Genomic DNA, 23933 nt, shown 5'->3' on the forward strand with positions numbered 1-23933 from the left:
TATATGTCAATCCCAATCTCCCAGTTTATCCCTTCCCCCCACCCCATCCCCTTTCCCCCTTGGTAACCATAAGCTGTTTTCTACATCTGTGACTCTTTTTCCGTTTTGTAAATAAATTCATTTGTACCATTTTTTTAGATTCCACATATAAATGATATCATATGATATTTGTCTTTCTCTGTATGACTTACTTCACTCAGTATGACAATCTCTAGGTCCATCCATGTTGCTGCAAATGGCATTGTTTTGTTCTTTTTTATGGCTGAGTAATATTCCTGTAAATGGAATGTGTTTCTATTCACTAATCATCAAAATTCTTTACCAGTGGTTTCTTACATCTCCTTTTTCTGAACTTATAAATGTTTAACTTGATTTTAAATTTCTATCCATTATATACTATTTGTCTCCCAAAGACACCATAATTTTTAAAAAATCTTTCAAATTAAGTCCAAATATAAAATTGACATAAAGAGCAACCAAATTAATCTGTGTAATGGTACTCTGGGACACAGTTGTCAGTTAAGGGTGTGACTTCATACTTACATACCTTTGAATTTTTGTGCCATACTTTTATTTCATTTCATATTTTTAAAAAAAAAACAGCTTTATTGAGATATGCTTTACATACCATACAATTCACCTATTTAAAGTATATATAACTCAATGGATTTAGTTTATTGACAAAGTTGTACAGTCATTACCACAGTCAATTTTAGAGCATTTTTATCCTCCCAACACTCCCCTCTCACGCCCATTAACAGTCACCACCACCACAATCCCCAGCCCTAGGCAACCACAATTTATTTACTTGCTATCTATAAATTTGCATATTCTGGACATTTCATATCAATGGAGTCATACAATATGTGGTCTTTTGTGACCAACTTCTGTCACTTAGCATATTGTTTTCAAGGTTCATCCATGTTGTAGCATGTACAGTACTTCATTCCATTTTATGGCTGAGTAAAGTATGGATATTTTACTTTTTATCCATTCATTAGTTGATGAGCATTTGGATTGTTTCCAATTTTGACTATTAAGAAGAATGTTGCTGTGAACATTTATGTATAAGCTTTTTGATAGGCATATATTTAAGTTTCTCTTAGGGTATATACTTAGGAGTGGAATTGCTGAGATATATGGTAACTCTGTATTTAACCTCTTGAACTGCCAGGCTGTCTTCCAAGCAGTTGCACCATTTTCCATTCCCACCAGCAGAGTAGGAGAGTTCCAGTTTCTCCCCATCCTCGCTAGCACTTCCTATTGTCTGTCTTTTTCACTGTAGCCATTCTAATGGGTGTGAAGTGGTATCTCATTGTGGTTTTGATTTCTATTTTGCTGATGGCTAATGATGTTGAGCATCTTTTCATGCACTTGTTGGACATTTGTATATCTTCTTTGGAGAAATATCAGTTCAGATCCTTTGTCATTCTGAAATTGGATTATTTGTCTCTTTGTTATGGAATTGTTAGAGTCTTTTATATGTTATAGGTATAAGTCCCTTATTAGACATATGACTTGTAAAGATTTTCTTTTGTTCTTTGGGTTGCCTTTTCACTTTCTTGATGATGTCCTTTGAAGCACAAAATTTTAAAATTTGATAGAATCCAATGTATCTATTTCTTCCTGTTATTGCTGGAACTTTTGGTGTCATATCTAAGAAACTGTTGCCTAATTCAAGGTCATTAAAATTTGTGTCTGCTTTCTTCTCAGAGTTTAATAGTTTTAGCTCTTACATTTAAGTCTTTGATTTTTTTTTGAGTAAATTTTTATATGGTGTGAGATGGGGGTCCACCTTCTTTTTTTTGCCTGTGGATATCCAGTTGTTCTGGTACCATTTGTTGTAAAGACTATTCTTTCCCCCATTGAATTGTCTTGGCACCTGTGACAAAACCAATTTACCAAAGATTTTATTTTTGGACTCTGAATTCTATTCCACTGATCTACATGCCAAGCCTTACGGTAGTACCACACTGTCTTCATTACTATTGCTTTATAGTAAGTTTTGAAATTGGTAATTGTGAGTCTTCCAACTTTGTTTTTCTTTTTCAAGAATTTTGTGTGTGGGTGGGTCCCTTGAATTTCCATATGAATTTTAAAATCAGTTTGTCAATTTCTGCAAAGAAGACAGCTGGAATTTTGCTGGGTTTATTCCATTTTGTAAGTAGTTATAGCATTGTCATTAGGAAAAGAAATAATATTTATTTAGAGTAATTTCCTGGTTTTCCCTTTTCTTTTGAAAAAACCTATGAAATTCCTACCTTCTTAAGCTGCTCCAAGATTATTTCAATTCTATTATCACTGTCTTCGCTTTTATTATGAAACTCTTACTGGCAAATTGAATAGAGTTCTTTTCCCCTAGTTGCCAAGATACACATCAAGAAAATACATTTTGTTTGCCTAATTTGTATTTACCGAACAATAGTTTTTCTTTTATATTAGCTTCTTAAAGATTGAGGGACCTTATAATGAGGAACCTAACAGTAGGGGTCTCTGCAGTAGGAAAGCTGATGGACAAAACTCTTAGGTAGAATAGAGAAGTCTGCCTACAGCTCCACACCTCCAGGATGTAATATCACAATCTTATTGAAATGAAATCAGATGAAGATTTATTACTGATAATTATTTTAGTGATAATGTTATTTTCTAAACAGTTTACTTTAAGAATATTTTTGAATGTAGTCTACCAAATATTGTAATCGAAATATGATACATGATTATTTTGAATTAAATAGGGTGAAAAAATTTTTAGAAATTAACAGAGAATCAAGAGAGTGTCTCGTATACCAAAGCACCCAGTAAATATTGGTTGAATAAAGGAAAGAATGAAAAGAAGCCCCTACATGAATCACTGCTTTTAAAGCCCAGGCCACTACCTTAGGGATGATTGTAGATAATCCCTCAATTCAAAAGGATAAATCCTGCTTTCAGGGTAGATTGTTTTTCAGTGTTTCCAATTTTCTTAAAGGATAACCTGAGTGTTTCACATTTTTGCAGCGTTTATGTCATGGTTGGTGCCGATGTCCCATTTTCTTCTTGTTTACGAGAAGTTGAAAATCCGCAGAACCAATTGAGATGCAGTCAAGAAATGGAGCCTGTAATAACATGTGATAAAAAATTTCGTACTCAATTTCACATCGACTGGTGCAAAATTTCGTTGGTGAGTTTTTATTTTGTTTTTGCAAATGTAATTAGAAGTGATGTGGCTGGAGAGATAGCATTTGACTAAAACCTGAATTGCTTTTAGGAACAAATCCTGGGTTTACTTTGTTAACTGCCGTTGACTTCCCTTGACTTTAAGGATTTGGCAAGTCCGTTGAAAGTGCATCCATTTAAGAAATAGTACCTCCACTTTTGTACTCAGTCTACTCTTGATTAGTTGTGGGGGCCAGATTAGCTTGGCTGGTGGTCCAAGTGTTCCCCCTGGACATCCAGGTGGCTGCTAAGTCAAGATAGATTTTGGAGTCAGTGTGACATGTGCAGGAAGCCTCAGATATGCTGCCACTGTCCCACTTGGGAAGGGGAGACCGGAGTGCAATCACAAATCTGAAATAAAGCAATATTGTGCTATGATTCAATGTCCTAGAAATGCAGATTGGAGGGAGAGACCAAGGAATAAAAGGAAAAGCAGAGGAAAGTTAGACTCTTACCCCCAGCCCCATAAATATTAAATATTTCTTTCAAATCACTTTTTTAATAGCATGCTCAAAGACTTAGGAACATATGGGTAAGATTTCCTATATATGAAAGGTATATATGATATTTTATATATAATTTATATTAATTTTTTTCATCCTCCTTTCTGGAAGATAGGGAAGTTGTTTCACTTCTTTAGCGACCTTTAGATTTAACTTCTGTCAACTCTTGATGATTGGTGGTGAGTGAATTAGGTCTAAGTTTAAAGTTGACATTTGAACAAATATCAACACATAAACACAACTGTCACTTCATGTCTTAGAGAACCAGCGGCAGGACTTTTCCCAGGTCCAGGACGGGAGAACATACCGCTTACACTGCGGCACTTAGCACCTGTGGCCCTTGGCCCCAGGCTCCTGTTTCCATGTCGCTCGTGTCTTAGGGAAATAATGCTCTTTCCCTGTCTTCTCAAATCAAGTAAAATTATTCAGATGCTGTGGTTTATGTGTACTATCGATGAATATTGAATTTACAAAGCTCAATATTTCAGTCATCATGCTAACCATACAAGGGTGCAAAAGACTGAGTGGCTGCAATCATAACTTAAATAGATGCCTCTCACCAGAGCCAGTAGACAGCGGGCCCTGACAACACCATTTTATTTGTGCTTGTGCTGTACAGTGTTCATGTTTAGGAAATTATCTAATTTCTAAAGGTTTAAAAATGACTTCTGCTTTGAAGATTTTAATTTCTGTGGTAAGACTCCATAAAGAGAAAAGTTGGGAATTTTCGTTTTTTTCTTTTACTTGTATTTATTTATAGGTCACATCTTACCACAGAAGATTTCAGGAGGTTTAAATTAAAGGGTCAGACAATAAACATACTATATAAAATATAAAAGAACTGGAAAATCAGGACCTAAACTTTACCAAAACATAAGCCTAAGGGCAAGTTTGACAATAAGCCTCCTAATGTCCCGGATTAAATGAGGAAATTCATCTGTTATTTGGTTCTCATTCTTAAGGGAGGCAGAGCATCAATTCCTTGGCAGAAGATAGAGTTTTTACTAGCACTGTATCATTAACAAAATTCTTCAAGTGGAGGTGTATGGGAGAGGATACTGAGAAATGCCACAGATAATTCTCCCCAACATTTTTTTAAGGGGCCAGCAAATGTAGTAACAAGTTTCACATGGCTATTTTTGTAGTGGCCTTCAGTAAAAACCTTAGCATAATTAAATGCAACATAGTGAAAGCAGTTCAATTACTGTGGAGGTAAATTAATATAGTCCAAGTGTTGTACATTTTTTGAGCCTGGAATAGAATTTATTGAAACTGTAGCATTGGATGGGTTACCTGTTCCTTAAACTATCTTTCCTAAAAACTACTTCTGTCAGCTGGATGGCAGAAAGATCAAGGTTGTAGTCACTTAGAAATTGTCTCTCTCTCTCTTTTTTTTTTTCTCTTTTACTAACCTTAGGAACCATACTCACATACTGGTTGTCAGCCAGTTCACAGTTTGTAACATCTGCACTAGAGGTTTGTCACTAGGAAACAAGGAGTATACAGAGTGGTGTGAAGGACTTCTGCTTTGGAGGAAGTAAACTGAAAAAGAACAACTGTACACACACACACCTACACATGCACACATATTTGTTATATTTGTATACATTTATGTATGTATATATGTTGTGGGAAGGACCTAGAAAGTAGGCCAATATACACCCTTTAATTTATTACTTTTATGCATTACTTCTTCCTAGTTTCCATAAATAATTGCAAGTTCAAGGTGATAAAGTAATTGGAAAAGGTTGCTTTTTAGAAATTAGTCAAAGACTGTCTTGATATGTCTAGATCTTAAACTCTCATAATGTTTGCAACTATTAATTTGATGTGTAATTGTCTTCTTTTGTGTCAGGTTGATAAAACAAAGCAAGTGTCCACCTATCAGGAAGTGATTCGTGGAGAAGGGATTTTACCTGATGGTGGAGAATACAAACCCCCTTCCGATTCTTTGAAAAGCAGAGACTATTACACGGATTTCCTAATTACACTGGCTGTGCCCTCGGCAGTAGCATTGGTCCTTTTTCTAATACTTGCTTATATCATGTGCTGCCGACGGGAAGGAGTGTGAGTACTTTAAAGCACTAATAAAAAAATTATAGAGCTACTAAGATAACATATAAGATTCCATTAAATGCCAAGTTTCATTTAGTGCATAAAACACTTTATAAATGAATTGAAATTGTGTTCAAGTCAAACTACAGTACTTTATTCCTTTAAAATGAAGTAAAATAGTTTTGAGTCTAGTAAATTAAATTAGAGGTTATAATTACTTTATTCAAAAATTATTAAGGCTAGATGTAAATTCTTGCAGGCAAAACAGTCCCAAGAATAACTGAGGCTAGATATTTTGGTTATACAAGCCATCCTGTGTAAGCAGAGACTGCGGAATCTATTGACATGGTAATTGCACTTTAAATAAATAAATTGTCTCAGTCAGTTTGATCAGAAATGATCGTCAGAATTTTTCTTGAAATTGTTCTGCTATCAAACAGGGCGATACCACCTAAATGTTTAAAGGTATATATAGATATATAAAAACTTAGGAGTAAATTAATGAAAATAAGATGATAATTTGAGTAATGAGTCTTCACTTCATGAATAGTTAGTACTTTCTGGACATCTATGTCAATTAAAATAATCTCCCGAGATTATCTGGAAGTCAGGGTAACAAAACAAAGGATAAAAAATTAATAAAGCAGCAAGTAACAAATTCTTCCATTTTTACATGTAGCCTGATTTCATTGTGTCATAGAACTTATTTCCAAGAGCTTGATTCTTAATCTCCATTTTTTTTTTTTCATTTTTTTCTGTGCGTTTCTCACCAGTATTCCATCTCTGTATGTGTACTCATCCAAGTAACGTCATAAACCTGGTGGCAAATGCTGCCTGGTTGCGTTTAATAGTAACAGTGTCAGCATTTCCACCTCATGCAAGATCCATGAGCATATAGTCTTAATGTTCCAAATATCAATGCTATTATTTAATTCGTAAATTTTGTTTTGTTTCTAGGGAAAAGAGAAACATGCAAACACCAGAGTAAGTGTCTTCTTTCCTGTTATTTTCTTTATCATTTCTTTTTCATTTCTCAGTTGCTCGTCATGCCCCATACATGTGTGTCATGCTTTTTTTTTTTCCGTTCATCATCTTTCATAGTTTATTTCATAAACGTGAAAGCTGCTTTCTAAATAGAGATATTTAGGAGGGGTGAGACTAAAAATAAAAAGCGTGTGGAAACTAAGATTCTATAGATAAAAATTAAAACTAAAATATTTCAGATTCAGAATATTAACTTGCCATTTATATTATGTGATTTCCCAATCTGCATTTCGATAAACCAGAGAACAGATGAAAAGACCTTTCATACACGTTTTCCTGAATCTACAGTAATAACCTACCATAAAATGAAACTTATGTGAGTATTTATAAATGCCCCATCAGAAGCAACAATATAAAAGCCATGGTAGTTTTATCTTAATCGTAGAAATTAAATAGAATAGTAGTTTGCTGCCTAGGGCTGTAATAGTAACACAATGCTTTATAGCTTAGTTTAATGAGAGATGCATTTATTTAAAAATTAGTTTCTAATTTTCAGTTTTGTTATGTTAAAAGTATATGAAATGTGTCTTTTTCTGAAATAACTTGTAGAATGCCCAAAGTTAAATAATGTCTTCTTATTTTAAAAAGAAAAAAAGATTTCGTAACTTTTTCAAACTGATGACCTGTGGGGCTAATATGTGATCTTAAATATATGTGGTTTTATTTCTTTTTGACCTAGCATCCAACTGGTCCATCATAGTGCTATTCAGAAATCTACCAAAGAACTTCGTGACATGTCCAAGAATAGAGAGATAGCATGGCCCCTGTCAACACTTCCTGTGTTTCACCCTGTGACTGGGGAAATCATACCTCCTCTACACGCAGACAGTTATGAGAGCACTAATATGCCGTTGATGCAAACACAGCAGTAAGTATCCACTTGGAACCGTAATTATTATTATCATTATTATTTTTAAAATTTTTATTTATTTTTGGCTGCGTTGGGTCTTCGTTGCTGCGTGTGGCATTTCTCTAGTTGTGGCGAGCTGGGGCTGCTCTTCATTGTGGTGTGCGGGCTTATTGCGGTGGCTTCTCTTGTTGCAGAGCATGGGCTCTAGGCATGCGGGCTTCAGTAGTTGTGGCACGTGGGCTCAGTAGTTGTGGCTCGTGGACTCTAGAGCACAGGCTCAGTAGTTGTGGCGCATGGGCTTAGTTGCTCCACGGCATGTGGGATCTTCCTGGACCAGGGCTCGAACCCATGTCCCCTGCATTGGCAGGCAGATTCTTGACCACTGCGCCACCAGGGAAGCCCCTGGAACCATAATTATTAATGCATGATTATATCTACTTAATGTCTTTCAAGACCAGACGTCTTCATTGTTGTTGCATTTGTTTATTTGTTTATAACTGGAGGAGAAAATAGCAAAATACTGGTAGTGTAGATCCCAACCCCATGGTGCTAATCCAAATAAATAGAATTACTTTCAGGAAACGCTTTTTTTCCTTCACTAATCCAAACAAGATGACATTCACCTTAATATTTAAGAAATTGGCACTGCTAATAAACTAACATATGATTGCTCAAAGATGAGTTAATTGTGAAAAGAGAGGCATGTCCTAAAGCATAACAAATGGATTATTTTTTAGAACTATTAGAATTGTTTGGTTCTGTTAACCTATTGTTTTTAATGTTATTACCACAGATGTATTTAATCTAAATTTTTTGCCTCAGGGTTTTCAGCGTTTTTTTTGTTTGTTTGTTTTTTGTCATTTGCTTATATATCAAAATGAGTAGTTCCAATTTTGGCTAGAAACACAATTTATTAGTACAGACCTTCTCTGTAGTGCTAGGAGGACTATGGTTAGAAAGCCTGGAAGAGGCCTTTGTAAGGGGTAGGTGTGGATGAGATTGGTTGAGGAGATTGGCCAGTTGCTCTTGAGAACCCATGTTGTATGTCTAGAAGCTCGGTTTTGGTATAAGGGAACTGTAGGTAAAAGTGTCATTTATTTCTAAGAACATGGCTGTTCTTTTCTTTTTTAACCATATGTTAAAATGGGTTAAATTCAGTTTCCCCAAGGAAGTCACAGTTTGCTTTTGAGACCCTCCTCCTTTTCAGTTTACTTTTGTAAATACAATGGATATACAAAAAAATCTGGCCCTCTCACCCCAACACACACACACACACACACACACACACACACACGCACACACACGTTAGGATATGATATAAAAGTAACCTCTTCCTGATTAAAGATTTATTTGGGAGCCATATTGGGTACATTTTCCCATTGCAAATGCTTATTTTGCAACTGTGTAAAGTGCATGTGGTAATTTGAAGATTAAACAGTAATTAATATGAGTAGTATAGACAGACTATAAGTTTGTCCAAAATACTTTGGCAATCTAAAAATATTGTGAAGGCGCGCCCAGCTAGCTTGGTAGAGCATGAGACTCTTAAAAGTATTATGAATATTTTCCTGAAGTCCTCTAACAACACGTACTTACTGTTGGACAGACCAAGGTATGTGTTTGTGTGCATGTATGTGTGTGTGTGTTTGTGTGTAATTGATTCAAGTTCCATTAGCAGTAGGGAAAATTGCATACATTTAAAATTTTGAGTTTTCGAAACAATATTCTATCAGGGATGTAAATATTAAAGTCTCACAAAATTGAGTTGTACTGAATGGAACTGATGGATTTCTATGTCCTCTGATGGTTAGAGGGTCATCATGAAACCTACTTTACCAGGATTATTAGATACTGATGAGAAAAATTAGGAAAATTTCAAGAATATTGTAATAGTTCACGATTTAGCAATCTCTCCTGTCTTTTTTTAGATGAAAATTATGAACAGCCTTATCATTCATTTTCAAAATGAAAATAATTAAAGAATTCTTTAAGGCTTCCATTTCTTATATTCTTTACCCAAGAATGCTAGTGAAATGTCGATATTTATTCTTCAAAGGTTGATATATATTTTCAAAAATGAAATGGTCAAATACATTTGAGAAACAGGATATTTTGGTTTTTGTGTTTAAACTACAAGAGTTCTCAGAGCCTTTAGTGTGTTGATATGCTCTGTGAAAAGCATGGAAAAGGTTAGAAGAGGTAACTCTATTTAAAGAACACAGTTTAGGAAATCTTCTATTGACAAAATAACAATGCTATCAAATTTTAGAGGAGAGGAATATTCATTATAATGAATAGGGGAACTTGAATATATTTTTAAGTCAATAAAACTTTAAGGGAGGAAAAAAAGCCTGGGTCACTTTTTAGATATGCTTTCTAACCATATTTGTTGGGAATAAGGATAACTCTTTAAATTTTATTTTGATTCTATGTTACTGGGACTTTGCAGTTTTGCTACTAATATACAAGCAAAATAAAATTTCCTATCTAGTTTATAACTAAATGCATCTTCCTGGTCCTTCCATAACCCCATCAAGACTGTCCTTATGTTGATCAGATCTCTCTGTTTGCAAATGCAATAGGTTATTTTATTGAACTTACAACACTTTGACCATACATGTATTTTTAATTCCAGAAAACCTTTATATTATTCAGATTTCTGCTAATGGAAAAAGTCCATTAACTAGCACTTCTATATAAATAGGGTACATAGATAATTGACAATGTTCACAATGATTATTCTGAGGCACTGCAAGATCATCAAGTGCGTCTGACTCATCAGAGGAAAATTAAATTACATTCAATGTAGTTTCAGTGTTGAGTGTATATTATCTTTCTTTTATTCTTGGAAATGGATAATATGTGCACGGTCTCTATGGTAACTCCCTATAAGCCAGAATATGTGATTAACCTCATTTTCCAACCATGCCAGATAATAGAGAATTTATTGTTTCAGGTTCATTCACAAATGTCCTTTATGCAAATTCAGCTTTTACTCCTTCCCTGTTTTTGAAGGTTTATTTCAGCCCAAGTACACACATACATAAATATTTTGGTCATTTGGATCGAACTGAATTCTCAATGTTAAAATGAGATATTCGATGAGGTATCACAGTACTTGATAACCAGGTATATCCTTGGATAATGCTGCCTGTTATTTATTAAATAACCCTTTCTAAAAGGGCATGCATCTTCACATATTCATACTAACTGTACTGAATTTATCATTCATAAATAATGTGGCTTGCTACATTATTTTGTGTTTATTCTTCAGACTTGACATCAGAAATATTCAGGCATAATAGGGCTGAAAGTTTATGTTGGCTTCTAAGTAAGACTCAAGAACATTTAAAGCTTTCCTTCAAAGCTGCATAGAAATTTGTTTGGGTCTTTTAAACAAGTCAGTCCACGAGGTATAGTGAACCTCGTAACAGCGAGGTCTAGAGAACTCGTAACAGTTGTGTAATGGGAGGCTGCCACAGTTATTTATCAATTACACAGTAATCTTTTCTTTTTGGTAGAATGCTTCATAGGACTCCAGACTGGCACCTTAAATTAGACAGTAAAAAAATGTTTAATCATTTGCAGATGATAAAATCGAGATATGGATAAGAGACCTAAATTAGGTCAAAACTGAGATTAGGTTATTTACCAATCTTGATATCAAGTCAGGGATAGATAATGTGGTCATTGACCTCGAAGGATTTCTGGTTCAGGTTATGGGCAAGGTGATTGAACAGATAGTGGAAAGGGAAACTGGAGCAGGCCCAGGAGACGGGACACCTGCTTGAACAGATAGTGGAAAGGGAAACTGGAGCAGGCCCAGGAGACGGGACACCTGCTAGAAAGGGGGGATTTCATTTTGTACAGTGTTCCTTCTACTTTTCAGATTAGAGAGACAATATAGACAGACTTTTAAAATTATCACATAATATAAAAATATAAAGCAAATTTAGTTTGATCTTTGCTAACGTATTTATTGTTTCATAAACTTTTTAATTTTGGAATGATTTTCAAGCTACAGAAAAGTTACAAAGATAATACAGAGTTCCCAGAGATTCCCCCACCCCATTTCTCCCATCGTTAACATCGTACAGTCCCGGAGTACGTTTGTCACAACTAAGAAACCAACATTGGTGCTTTACGATCAACCAGACTTCAGATTTTTTTTTTTTTTTCAGATTTCACTAGTTTTCCCCCCAATGTCCTTCTTCTGCTCCAAGATTCTGTCTAGGACACAATAATTGGCATATCTCTTTAGTCTCTTCTGCTCTAGGCAGTTTCTTAGACCGTCCTGCTTCCCATGACCTTGACAGTCTTGAGGAACACTAGCCATGTCTTCTGTAGAGTGTCCCCCATCCCATAGTATAGACAGGCTGTCTGCATCTGTACTTAATCTGTTATCTTTGTAGCTCAGTGAATACGTGTTACCATTAATAGGAAGAAGAATTTTTGCCTCTATAGGCAGTCCCCTGACTTATTGCAATTCATTGCTAGAAATCACATTCTAAAGTAATTCTTAAAAGTAAATTTGCTTTGCCTGAAGAATCACTGTTGTGATTAGAGGTTACATTTTTGACCAAAGATGTAACATCAAAAATATAATACAGATTTGACTGATGTACTTCAAAGATAAGCTTTTGTAATGATTTAAATCAAGAAAGTCAAATTTCAAGGCATAGAAGTTTAGGTCCTAAAAGGAATGTTGAGAGATAGTAGTCTAGCCTGGTTATTCCCAAACCAAGTTGCACGTTACACTCCCCTGTGAGGCTTTTGCAGTACAGATCCCAGGGCCCTACTTCTGGGAGTTTGGAAGCTGGTGGACGTATGTATTATGGTGGAGCAGGAAAAAAACATTGGGAATCCCAGCTTTAAATACTTAAAGAACCTACGTTTTAGGATTCAGTATTTCTAGTATTTCTGTTGTGGAGGGGGGGGGGAGAAGTTTTAAAGGGAGAACAGTTTCTCCTAATTCCCCCTGAGGGGTCTGTGCAAAAGAAAACGTGAAAGGGGACAGTGCAGGGTGTTGGGCTTTGTGCCTCTAGACTTTCACACTTCCTTAAACTGCCGAGGAGGATGGTGTGGAGAAGTGAGAGATTTGTGCTGATTAGAAAATGATATCTGAATGGGACAGAGAAACGGTAAACCTTGAAAAGATAAAAACCACCTGGAAACTGTGCTCATTTTGCGATTTCATGTGAAGCATTGACTGGAGGATCCCAAATATTCAATTTTCTAAAAAATAATTTATTCTTTAATTTGTAGTGTATTATGTGGTCTTTTAGGGGGGTAGACCTGCCTCTTCATTATTCTTTTTTTTTAATCCCAACATCAGTATCAATTGATTTTTCCCGAGTGGGAGGCATCTTCAGTGAGGAATTTATATAAGGAATAATAGGGGAAAGTACCCAAACATTTTCTAGGAAGATTTTAATTGGCTATACGAAAATTTTCCTTGTTCATTATACTAAACATAACACTTAATCCAGGGTGATTGGGTCTCCCTGAAGACAGGAAGTAGGTTGTGTTTAATCTTTTGCAAATTAACAAGTATAAAAGTAGAGTTAAGTCTTCTAATTATAGATATTTAGTAACTAATCATTTTAGCTTTTATCTAAAGTATTTTTCCATTTGTCTTCCCTTGGGTAATAGTGAGAACCAGCTTCATGGTAAAATTCCATAAATAAAAAATTAGGTTTCAATGGAAGTTAGTATCAGTTGAAGAGACTGTTTTGGGAGATCAAGATAATGATTTCCTGTTGACGAGAAGTGTCGGTGGAGCAGCCAAGGATATTTCAGAGCCATTGACTTTTTAAAAAAATTCAGCGAGTATACACTAAAAGTGATAGATACAGTATCTCTCTGATGGATTTTGGTTCTAGAGATTTGGACTCCTTCAGTTTAAAGCTGTGGTAGGCTTGCTTTCAGCTTTATAAAAGTAGGGAAAAAAACCTAAAATAAATTAATTTCTCCTTTCTTCTTTATATTCCATGTATATTCTACATTGATTTTAATTAAAATTAGATCTTGAAATTTAAAATTGTGGTGATGTTTCCAGTTTCTTTGTGTCCTTCCTTCCTTCTTTGAGCAAAATAATGGCCTGGTTCCTTAGTAAAAGTAGTCATAGGGTCCAAATCAGCATTTTTGTAGAAAAAATTTTGTAGAAAATTCAAGGTTTGGGTAATGTCAATTTTGCTGATAATTGAGAAGTTCCAAAAAGATATTACTATTTCTTATTGTTAAATGAATCCATACTAATTCAAAAGAAGTGTTTTGTGTTCCACATAACTAAACTAATGTCATTTGTTTTCAACTCTGGCACGGACTCTGTGGCCTTATACAAATCACTTAACCTTTCTTTGCTTTTGAGTCTTCAAGCAAGTAGGAATATAATGAGTTGATAATCATCAACCTTACTCATAGAATTACTCTACAGGATATCCAAGAATGTCAAATTACTTTAAAATGGTTGCACAAATAATAAATAATTGTGTACTCCCCCAAATCACTTATTTATTAATTTGGAAGTTATTACCTTTGCTTTCTTAAAGGATAGAGTTTGTGCAATAGCTAATTTACATAATTTTCTATTTAAATGCCTGTAGTTAATGGTAGTAAAAATAGAAAAAAATTAATGCTAATAATTTAGAGGATTACAGTTTTTGTAAATCTTTTTTCTACATAATTCAGTTTACGCATAATAATCTTTCCACCAGTCCACTAATAAGTTAATTATTCTAAATAGTTTGATGACTTTATAAAGGTCCTTTCTTTGAAGGATTATAGGATTTCTGTTTGAAGTCAACCCCGACTCTCCTGTCTAATTGCCTTTAGCAGCCTGCCTTCACCAAAGATAGAAGGGTTTCCATTTTCTTACCGCAGTCTCTGCTCAACTATAGCAAAGTCAAATGTGGGCATTTTTCCAGTATGCCTGAAGCAGTGCTCTTATGAGGTACCTCCCTTCAACCTTTAAATGGAATACATGCTTCAAATATGCCCATCATAGGTACATTAACACTCACAGGCTCACTTGTAGCCACAAGTTTGGTCAACCGCAAAATCAGTCATGTGTGCGCACCTTGGAGACTCTGGGGATGTTGAATCTCCACATACTTTTTTGCTGAGCACCTTGTTGCGCACATTGTACTTGTATGTAACTCATCTGAGTTTCAGTTGAAGATGTGAGGAGCATATGTACATTGTTCAAACTTAACAAACTTAATTGGGACACTCACTGCAGATACTTGTAAATCCCTAAACCAGTGTAATACACACAATTGCTCATACTTCTCCAAATTTCTTGCTCATTTGTGTGTGGCACTTTCTCAACTAACCATTTCTCTTCAAACCTAACCAAGGCCATTGCTGTTTAGAAAGTTGTAGCAAAAGAGGGGAAAAAAACAACGAAGGCTAGAGAAGAAATGACAGGGTGTAGATTGACTTTGATCCGTGGTTTTAAAACTGTGTTCCACAGAAGGGTTGGGTGGGCTGGCCAGTGAGAGAGGGGGGTCCAGCTACTTCATTCACAGATTGATTTTGAATTTGGTTATCCTGATCTAGGGCTTTTGAAAGGCTCTCTTTGTCCTCTTTGGTATCTTTATTTTGTCAAAATGTATTGATTTAATCCATTAATAGGCCAGGTAGAGCTAGAGATGATAGGAAATGAGGACGTGTGTGTGTGTGTGTGCGTGCATGCGTGCAAACGCAAGGTGTGCTGTATTCGTTTCTAATGTAGAATAGACCCAACGTAGTTGTGCCTGAGAAGTTAAAAGAAAACTCATATCTCCCTCCCAAATGTCCATGAAATTGCATTTTGACTTTGGTAGTAAAGATGTTTGTTCACCCGTCTTTAAATCTGTAACTTAATTTCCTTTCTGTGGTTTGTAAATTAATCTTTTTACTTCGTGATCAAAAGCACTATAAATACATTGTGTGAAATACTGAAAGAATAAACAAACCAAGGAAAATACTCTCGGAGACCACACAAGGATAAGTAGGGCTGATAGGGAATAGCAAAAAAAGAATGTAATTATTGAGATGAATTATTAAGTAACTTCCTCAAATTGAATTAGAATTGATTTTATTTCCTTAACCATATATTTTAAAAGGAACTCAAACTTAAAAAAAAAATCACTTGAAGTCATTAACATTCCTATGGATTAGTTTAAGAGTTTGAACAGTATTTAGTATGTACTGTTTTCCAGTTTAGATCATTGTATTTGGAGCATAATATTTGTCTGGCTGAAACGATTCAGATCAACGGTTTTCAAACTTTGTTTCTTGGAGGTTTCTTACCAATGCCTTAGGGGCCAGCATGTGAGGCAAAGGAAACAAAGCAGGCGGGATTCCTGGCTCCCTTGTTTCAACCCGGGCAACCTCACATTTATCTCTTTTGTACATCAAGAGTTCTGCTTAGGATTTCAATTAAAAGGAATTCCACTGCTGAAGAGAAACAAAAAACCTTGAAAATCCCTGGCTTGGATCAAGCCCTACTCTGTTGCAAGGGGCTGACTCCTAGAATTTCTTCCACACAGAATCTAAATTGTATATTTTTGTAAACTAATTTTCATATCAAAATCTGAAAATGAATGGGTGAATATGAGTGTTAATAAACATGTGTATTATGTGAATCTTTGTAAGTATCTTCATTTTTGCATGTATTCATCCAAACATAATTTATTGCTTGCTTACTGCTAGGGATACTAAACAAAATAGGAAGGTTCTTACTGTTAAGGCCCTTTGGGGCAATTAAACATTATGTGAGGAGAAATACAATGACAGTCAGCTTGTGTATGAAAGCCTGCTCAGTGGTAACCTAATTGGGGAAGAGGTGCTTAGAGAGTGAGGAGGCATAGAAGAGGTGGTACTTGAGATGTTACTCTTTTAATTAAAAATAATAAGTTAAATATTTTAATTAACGTTCCTTGTGGGATATTTTTAAATTATAGGAGTAATATGAGTCCACTGTAACAAATTTTGGGTTGAGTTTGCAAGGATAACTGGGAGCTGGTTGGGGGCAAGAGATGATAGTGGCCATGGTGGTGGTGATTCTGTTTCAAGAAGTTCAGGGAGGGCTCCACATAGGAACCAGATACATTGATGGCCTTCCAGATCACACTAAGAAACTTGAAACTTAATTTGCAGTAGGTATAAGGAAATAATGAAATGTGTTCATTTGAATGACATAATCAGATTTGTGTCTCAGAAGATCATCTGACAGCAATGTGCACAGTGGATTATAAGGGAGCAAGAATGGGAATGAGGAAATAATTCAGATCAGTTGCAGAGATCCAAATGAGAAATGATGATGGCTTCAACCAAGGTAGCAGTGGAGATGGGGAAGACGCAACAGATTCAAAGGAGATTGAGGAGAATCATGAAGGATTCCCAAGTGATTCCTTGCAGAAACTGAACTAGAGGGAAGAGTCAATGATGACTTCCATATTTTGACTGGTGCAGTTGGGTGGATAGCCAGTGTCATTCCCTGGGATTTGGATGGAGGAGCACAGGTTTGGCACAGTGAATGAAGATGGTAATATATGTTGTTCTATGAGTGTGTATATGTGTTCTAGACCTGGATCTGAAAGTGTACAGGTTACAGACACAAGCCCTGGAGTCCTATGTTCTCATCTTTATCCACCACTTCCTGGCTACGTAGCCTTGGACTTCCAAGCCTATTTCCTCATCTGTCAATTGAGAAAAATAATACCTACCTCCTATGTTGTTGTGAGGTAGAGTATAACATGTAGTAGAAACTCCATGAATATTATCAAATATTGTTATTATTCATCTTCCTCAGACCTCAGTTTCCTCATCCATGAACTTATGAGAGGTGGGGGGCTGTGTTTGTGCTGGATTAGATGATTTCTGGGGTCTTTCCAGCTATAAAGTTTTTCATTCTAATGTGTCTGCTCTCTGTTAACATGTGTGTGGACAAATACAGTTTTACTAAAGGATGTTAATCATTTCTAGGAACTTGCCACATCAGACTCAGATTCCCCAACAGCAGACTACAGGTGAGTACAAAAAGTAATAAGTTCATGTTTATGAACGGAGCTAATAGATCAAAAGATAATTATACTACTAGATAATTTAGGAAGCTTTAGCTTCACCAAGTAAGGCAAAACAGTTGTGTCATTCCTTAATCAGAGTTAGAACCTCAGAATAATAGCTTAGATCATTGTGTAGATTGGCATAAGAGTGATAAACACAGGGTAAATGATCTTACAGCAAAAGCATCCATGGAGGTCCTGTCTAATTAAGGAAGACTGAATAAAATCCCCTTCCTTCAGTGAAGCTCCCTATTCTTCCCCTTGGTATGAAAGATTCTTAGCTTGGATGCTTCCAGGATTTGTCTCAGTAAGTGAGCAGCTTGAAACTGACTCTTACAAAAGGAAACCATTGTGACTAATCACTGAGGCTTCAGGGGGATAAATGAGAAATGGCTGGTCTGGTTTTAATGCCGTTTAAAAAGCTCTTATAACATGACCGCTGACAACAAGATGGCGGGCAATTCTCCCTGGACTATTCTGTTTCCCTAAGACTTGCTTTCTTTAAGTTTATTTCTTTCAAGTGTCCCTAAAAAATTTCCACAGCCAATTATTTCATTCATCTCTGTACCAAGTAGATAACTTATTCATGATTGTTTTCTAATTAGTGGTTGATTCCTAGTTCTAATTGCCGAGCAACCAGTAGTGCCTTTGTAGCTCTTTTGGAAAAGCCAGAGAAGTTTTAAAAATGTAAGTTGGATGTGGAATTCTGAGTATGAATAGTGGTATTGTGGTAGGGAAGCTATTAAGTAAGTCTCATAAAAACTTTAGGCACATATAGAAAATTACTGCATGTTTTCATTCAAAAAATTATCTTCTCTATTACTGCTTTCGGGAATTTAAGGAGATTTTCGTTTGACAACTTTTCAAAGATTTGAGGCAAGTATAATGAAGTTGTTCATCAGATTTTAATTATGAAAAAACGTTTACAAGAATTTCCCCCACAATTTTGATTGCTTGTTTTAATTAAATGCTAACATGTTTCAACAAGACTGTTCAGTATATTAATGCAGTGGTGCTACTGTGAGCATTCAGGAGATTAATGAAGGAACAAACTGCTGTAAATATGTGTTGTCTAAAGAGCAAAGAAATAAATGAATCCCTACTACCACTAATTTCATGACTTTTTTTAAAGAGGTAAAATTTTAAAAGAATATTTCTTCAATGGAAATGCTAGAACTTCTTCCTCATTAACCTCATAGACTTCCATCTCTCCTAAGATGTCTTACCTCTGATTCTTAATTATTTCAGACAAGGAGTGAAGGAAGACAATATCTAGAAAAATAGTAAATAGTTCTTTCGAATACTTAAAAAATCTAGATTTTACTTCTCCCCCCTCCCATTGGGAGAAATAAGGAAACCTAAGTAGATGATGTTAGGGAGATTTACCTAATAGTTGTATAAATTTTTAGCAAGTAGACTTGTTAGCTTGCTACAGTTTATAATAGGCACCGTTTCCAAATACAAAGACAATTTCTGCCTGAGCAAATGTTATACGAGCCAAAGAATTTCCCTAGGGGGATTTTAGGTTGTTCAACATAATTTTCTAAGTTATTTTTCTAAGACAGGTTTTGGGGAACAAGCATTTTGCTTGAGTCAGGAAAGCTTTCATCTCCTTTTTAGTTAACACTTATAGCCTATTACCTTCTTGTTTTCTTATATTTTTCTGTAATTTTCTGTATTATTGACTAAAGTACACCGTATCTTCTTGGTTGTTTTCTTCTTGTTCTTGTTTTCGATGAGTCCCCAAAGTACCTAAGTGCTAAAGGGAGAGAGACCAGCCTGGCATCTTTTATAATTATGATATTAGATTTTTGTGTTTCTGCCTCTGATAAATGTAACACCAAATAGTCGTACCTCCTGAAGAGAAGAGCTAAATGGGCAGGTTACATTCCTTATTCCCATTCTGTTCATGTGAATGAAAAAATGAAGTTTGTTTCTCAATGTATAAGTTATTCCATTCTGTCTGCACATGCATGGATTCAGTGCTATGTATGTATTTTCATGGGCACAACAGCTTTGCTGTCCTTCTATCCTGGTTATCCTAGTATCGCAAAGAGGCAACAACATTTGTGCAGGATTTTCATAATTTGTTTTTTCCAAGTACCTCGAAGCACTATGCTAATGTCACAGTTTTCTTTATGAAGGTAATTTAAGCACAGGGTTTGTCCCATGGATATCAAGTCATTTTGTTTGCAGCTTGATATATGGAATTTGTCAAGGGAGGGTATATTTTGAAGTTTGTTTTCTTTAGTTAGTTGTTTTCTTTTAAAAGATGATCAGAAGTTTAAGAAATGAACTAGCTGCTGGGCTTGTAATCCTGGACTTAAGCACTAGCTGAGATAATAGAGCAGTTAAGAGCTGACAATAGCACTACCGTTTGGACCAGGCCCAAGCCGTTAGTTTTGATGCCCCTTCAGGTTTTCTCATTTTCTCTGCCCTTCCAAACCACATGATATTTTCTAAAGAGCCACGATTAAAAGGTACAGTCATACGTCCTGCAGTCAAACTCATTCTTTTTGTTTATTGTGGGAGGAATTTTCAGGCCGTGCCTTTTGAGAAATACAAAACATTGTAGCTTTGACCCAAGAAGGAGAGGACTAACTTAGAATTTCCTTTTTTTTTGAAAACCAAATGCAGAGAAATAATGCAACATAATTATTTTTAAATTATGTTAAGAAGATAGAAAATTACGCCTTGCAGTAATTCGTTTTGCTCCAAATCTAAAAGTGTCCATGCTTAACTCATGCCCATATTCATTCTTACACATTGCAGGTAAATGGTATCCCTGAAGAAAGAAAACTAACCGAAGCAATGAATTTGTAATCAGACAATATAGCACTTATATCTTATTTTTTCTCTCTTCCAATAATGCATGAGCTTTTCTGACATATGGTATGCATGTTGACAGTGTCAAGTATATACCAAATAATACAATATAACATTCATTTTACTAATGTATTTTTTTTGGTACTTAAGGCATTTTTGACAATTTGTAAAACATTGATGACTTTATATTTGTTACAATAAAAAGTGATCTTTAAAATAAATATTATTAATGAAGCCTGAAGTCTGGCAAAATTTACTTCAGAGAGTATTTGGTTGCCTCCTGTGTAGTAGGAATCTTTCATTGCTAGGAACAGGTTCGCGTGTTCATTCTTTATTTAATGAGATTTTTATTAGGCACTTCCTGTAATGTATAAAATGTCTATGCTTCTGTGTTCCAAGTGAGCTACCCATTTACTTGATACTTTTATCCTTGTGGCCTGTAAAGCTTGTTCTTTTATATACCACTTGTTGGAGTGTTTTAGAGTAAACGTGGCCCTTTGGATTGTGGATCTGATGATCCCCAGTTCATGAAGGGCAGCCCAGACTGCATACTTAACCTGACTCTATAATCAGATATTTGGTTTTAGAAGCACGCCAGGAGTTGTTACTCAAAAAGGGAATAGTTACCTGCTGATGGTGACATGAATTAGCTCCAAAACCCCAGGCTTCCCTGTGGTAACACTACTTTCAAGGCTTAGCAGAGTTTCCTTATACCATGTTGGTATACATGCTTCATGCGTCTTGGACGCTACTGGATCAATGTGGTCATCAGGCCAAGTAGCAGGCCGCTTTTGTTGCAGACTAGAAAACCTTCTCTTAATCTGCTCTGGGCAGATATCTGTGTTACCTATTAATTGGTCAGAGGATACACAAATGCTATCCAGATCTGATTCCAGAATCCAAGAAGGTTCCCTGTTAGTGTTGTGTACAACTTGTCTTCCACTTCGGGGAAATAGTCTACCATGTCCTTGACATTGAAGCTCCCCCTCCCAGCCACACCTTCCTGGGACTTAACAGAGGATGTGGGATCTTCGATATTTTAAAGATTTACCTCATATTCTTTTCCAAGACAGCTAGGGTATTGCCACTTGCTGTTCTCCTGGATTGATCAGCTTGAGGTTGTAAAAGTATTGGGTCAGGGCCATGTGCTAGGAGAAAGGAAATGTTGCCACAACTCCCGGCGACTAGACTGTGGCACAGGGCGGAGAGTTAACAAACTGTTGCTCCTGCCAGGTGAAATCAAACTATTCCTGGTAGTCCAAATGAGCAGGAACACAGTAATACAGGATCCACAAATCAGGAACTGCAGATCAGGAGTCAGGAACGTTATTCATCTGTTCTAGGAAAGAGTCTACTGTGGGGATTGGAAAATGCAGTTGGAGTTCGCATCGGTTTTCACACTGACCATATTGAGAAATTGAATGGGGATAAGAATCATTGGCCAGCATCTCACAAATCTTTGATAATTGCCTTAATCTCTGCAGTTCCCTCTAAACAAGTGATTTTGCCTCTGACGTAATATTTCGATAGGGAAGAGGGTCCAAATAGCTTGCCCAGTGGTTGTTGCTACCTTAATAGCCCTTACTTTATGGGTAAAAAAATGTGGGGATTCTGCCCCATGATGAGGATTTCTTTCCCAACTAAGCACCCTCATAGAGGGCAAATGAGTACATGGTGAGTTTGGGGTCCCAATGGTGAACTTAAATTAGAACACCTTTTTTCAGTAAGCTGTTGCCCTAAAAAACCAGTTGCAATGGTTGTCTGCACTTTCAGGAACTCATGAAAACTCAGCTCTAGATTCCAAATATCCCCTAAAAGTTTGTGACTTTTCTTTTTTCCATGGCCCCTCAATAAATGATGACCTCTCTTTGGGGAAGTTCACATCTGTAGGTCTACACCAATGATAGAAGAGAGCATTAGGTTAAAATGTTAAGGCTAAATTTGAGGCTAAGAGAGTACTTAGAGAATAATTAAGTAGAAAACAACATCAAGGCTGGAGCCTCCGAGTACAGATATAGCATGTAGGTGGGGTGTGTGACCTCTGGGATCAGTGGTCCAAGATTTGAGCTCTTGCTTCCCATGTCCTGACTATACCCAATTGAGAGGATGGATCAAAACTTTCAAGCAAACCATTCTAAGATGAAGCAGCCTCACAAATTTGCATTTTGGCATTTCTTATGGAACACTCTTCTAGCTGCTTATCTATTGTACACCCAATATGTTAGTATGAGTCGTCATGTTCTGAGGACATTGTGGTGGACCAAGCGAAACACAGGCTCTGCCTTCATGCAGTTTACATTCTAGTAGGAAAGACAGACATTCATCGAGTTGTCATACAAATAAATGTCAAATTGCAACTGTGATAAATACTATGAGGGAAAGTCATTGGTGCTATAAAAGCATCAGGGTCACAAAAGATTTCCTAAGGAAGTTTGCTCTGCTAGCAAAAGGATGAGTAGAAATTGATAAGATGAAGTGGAGTAAAAAAGAGTATTTGAGGCAGAGAGAAGAGCATTGCTAAGTCCTTTTGGGAGAAGAGTTCCTGTTGAGTGTAGGAGTTTACCGGAAAGTTCAGTGCAGCCAGAGTATGGAGTATAGGGAGGAGGTGTTGGGAAAGTGAGACCCAAGGTAACGGGTAGGACCAAACCATGCATGACTTTAAAGGCAAAAGCATTTTAAGAACGAAGGATGGTGATGTGGTCATACTTTGCATTTTTGTACAATCAATCCAGCTGTAATATAGAGAAGAGATAGAGGAGGTGGGCAGAGTGTGAGTGGATAGACCAGCTAGGAGGCTATTGTAGATATAACTGGAGAAATAACTTTGGTGGTAGAAGAAATGGAGAGAAATGGAGAGATTCAAGAGCTATTCAGAAACATAGGCAGAACACTCCATGACATAAATCACAGCAAGATCCTTTTTGACCCACCTCCTAGAGAAATGGAAATAAAAACAAACATACAAAAGAGCTATTTAGGAGGTGAAAAACAGCAGTTGTTGGTACATTGGATACTTTGGAAATGGTGTTAAGGAAAAGAAAGGGGCTAATTCTGATGGGAGGGTATCAAATGGTAGTGCTGCCCATTGTTATAAGAGATACTGGATAAGAACCAGGATTGAGGAAAACAGTATGAGTTCAGTTGTACATAAGGTGAATTTGAAGTGCCCTTGAGCAAACCGAGAGACATAGGCTGTTGGATACATGAATTTGAAGCTCAGAGTAGAGGTCTGGGCTGGTGATATGATTGGTAAGTCATCTGGGTATACATAGTCATTGATGCCTTGAAAGTTGATGAGAAATCTGGTCCTTGGTATGTCACCTGAACACTCGTGAATCAGCTACATTTTGTGCTACAGTTATTCCTCCAATGGCTAGCAAAAGAGTAGGGTACGTAAAGTTGAGTGTT

General features: G+C 36.2%; 1 protein-coding gene across 3 annotated transcripts in view; it reads left to right on the forward strand.

Moving 5' to 3' along the window:
- The window catches only part of SGCE (sarcoglycan epsilon), a 67596-nt gene extending 46904 nt beyond the window's left edge, over positions 1-20692 (forward strand). For 2 of the 3 annotated variants that reach the window (XM_068549983.1, XM_068549985.1), the window contains 6 exons: positions 2998-3160; positions 5554-5765; positions 6711-6737; positions 7477-7665; positions 17620-17663; positions 20472-20692. In XM_068549983.1, the coding sequence (XP_068406084.1) occupies positions 2998-3160; positions 5554-5765; positions 6711-6737; positions 7477-7665; positions 17620-17663; positions 20472-20488 (652 nt within the window). In that variant the 3' untranslated portion in view covers positions 20489-20692. The remainder of the gene's footprint in view (positions 1-2997; positions 3161-5553; positions 5766-6710; positions 6738-7476; positions 7666-17619; positions 17664-20471) is intronic. The other variant, XM_068549984.1, reaches the window with a different exon arrangement.
- The last annotated feature ends 3241 nt before the right edge of the window (positions 20693-23933 follow it).

Source organism: Eschrichtius robustus, chromosome 8 (genome assembly GCF_028021215.1).
Source record: "Eschrichtius robustus isolate mEscRob2 chromosome 8, mEscRob2.pri, whole genome shotgun sequence".
NCBI lineage: Eukaryota > Metazoa > Chordata > Mammalia > Artiodactyla > Eschrichtiidae > Eschrichtius > Eschrichtius robustus.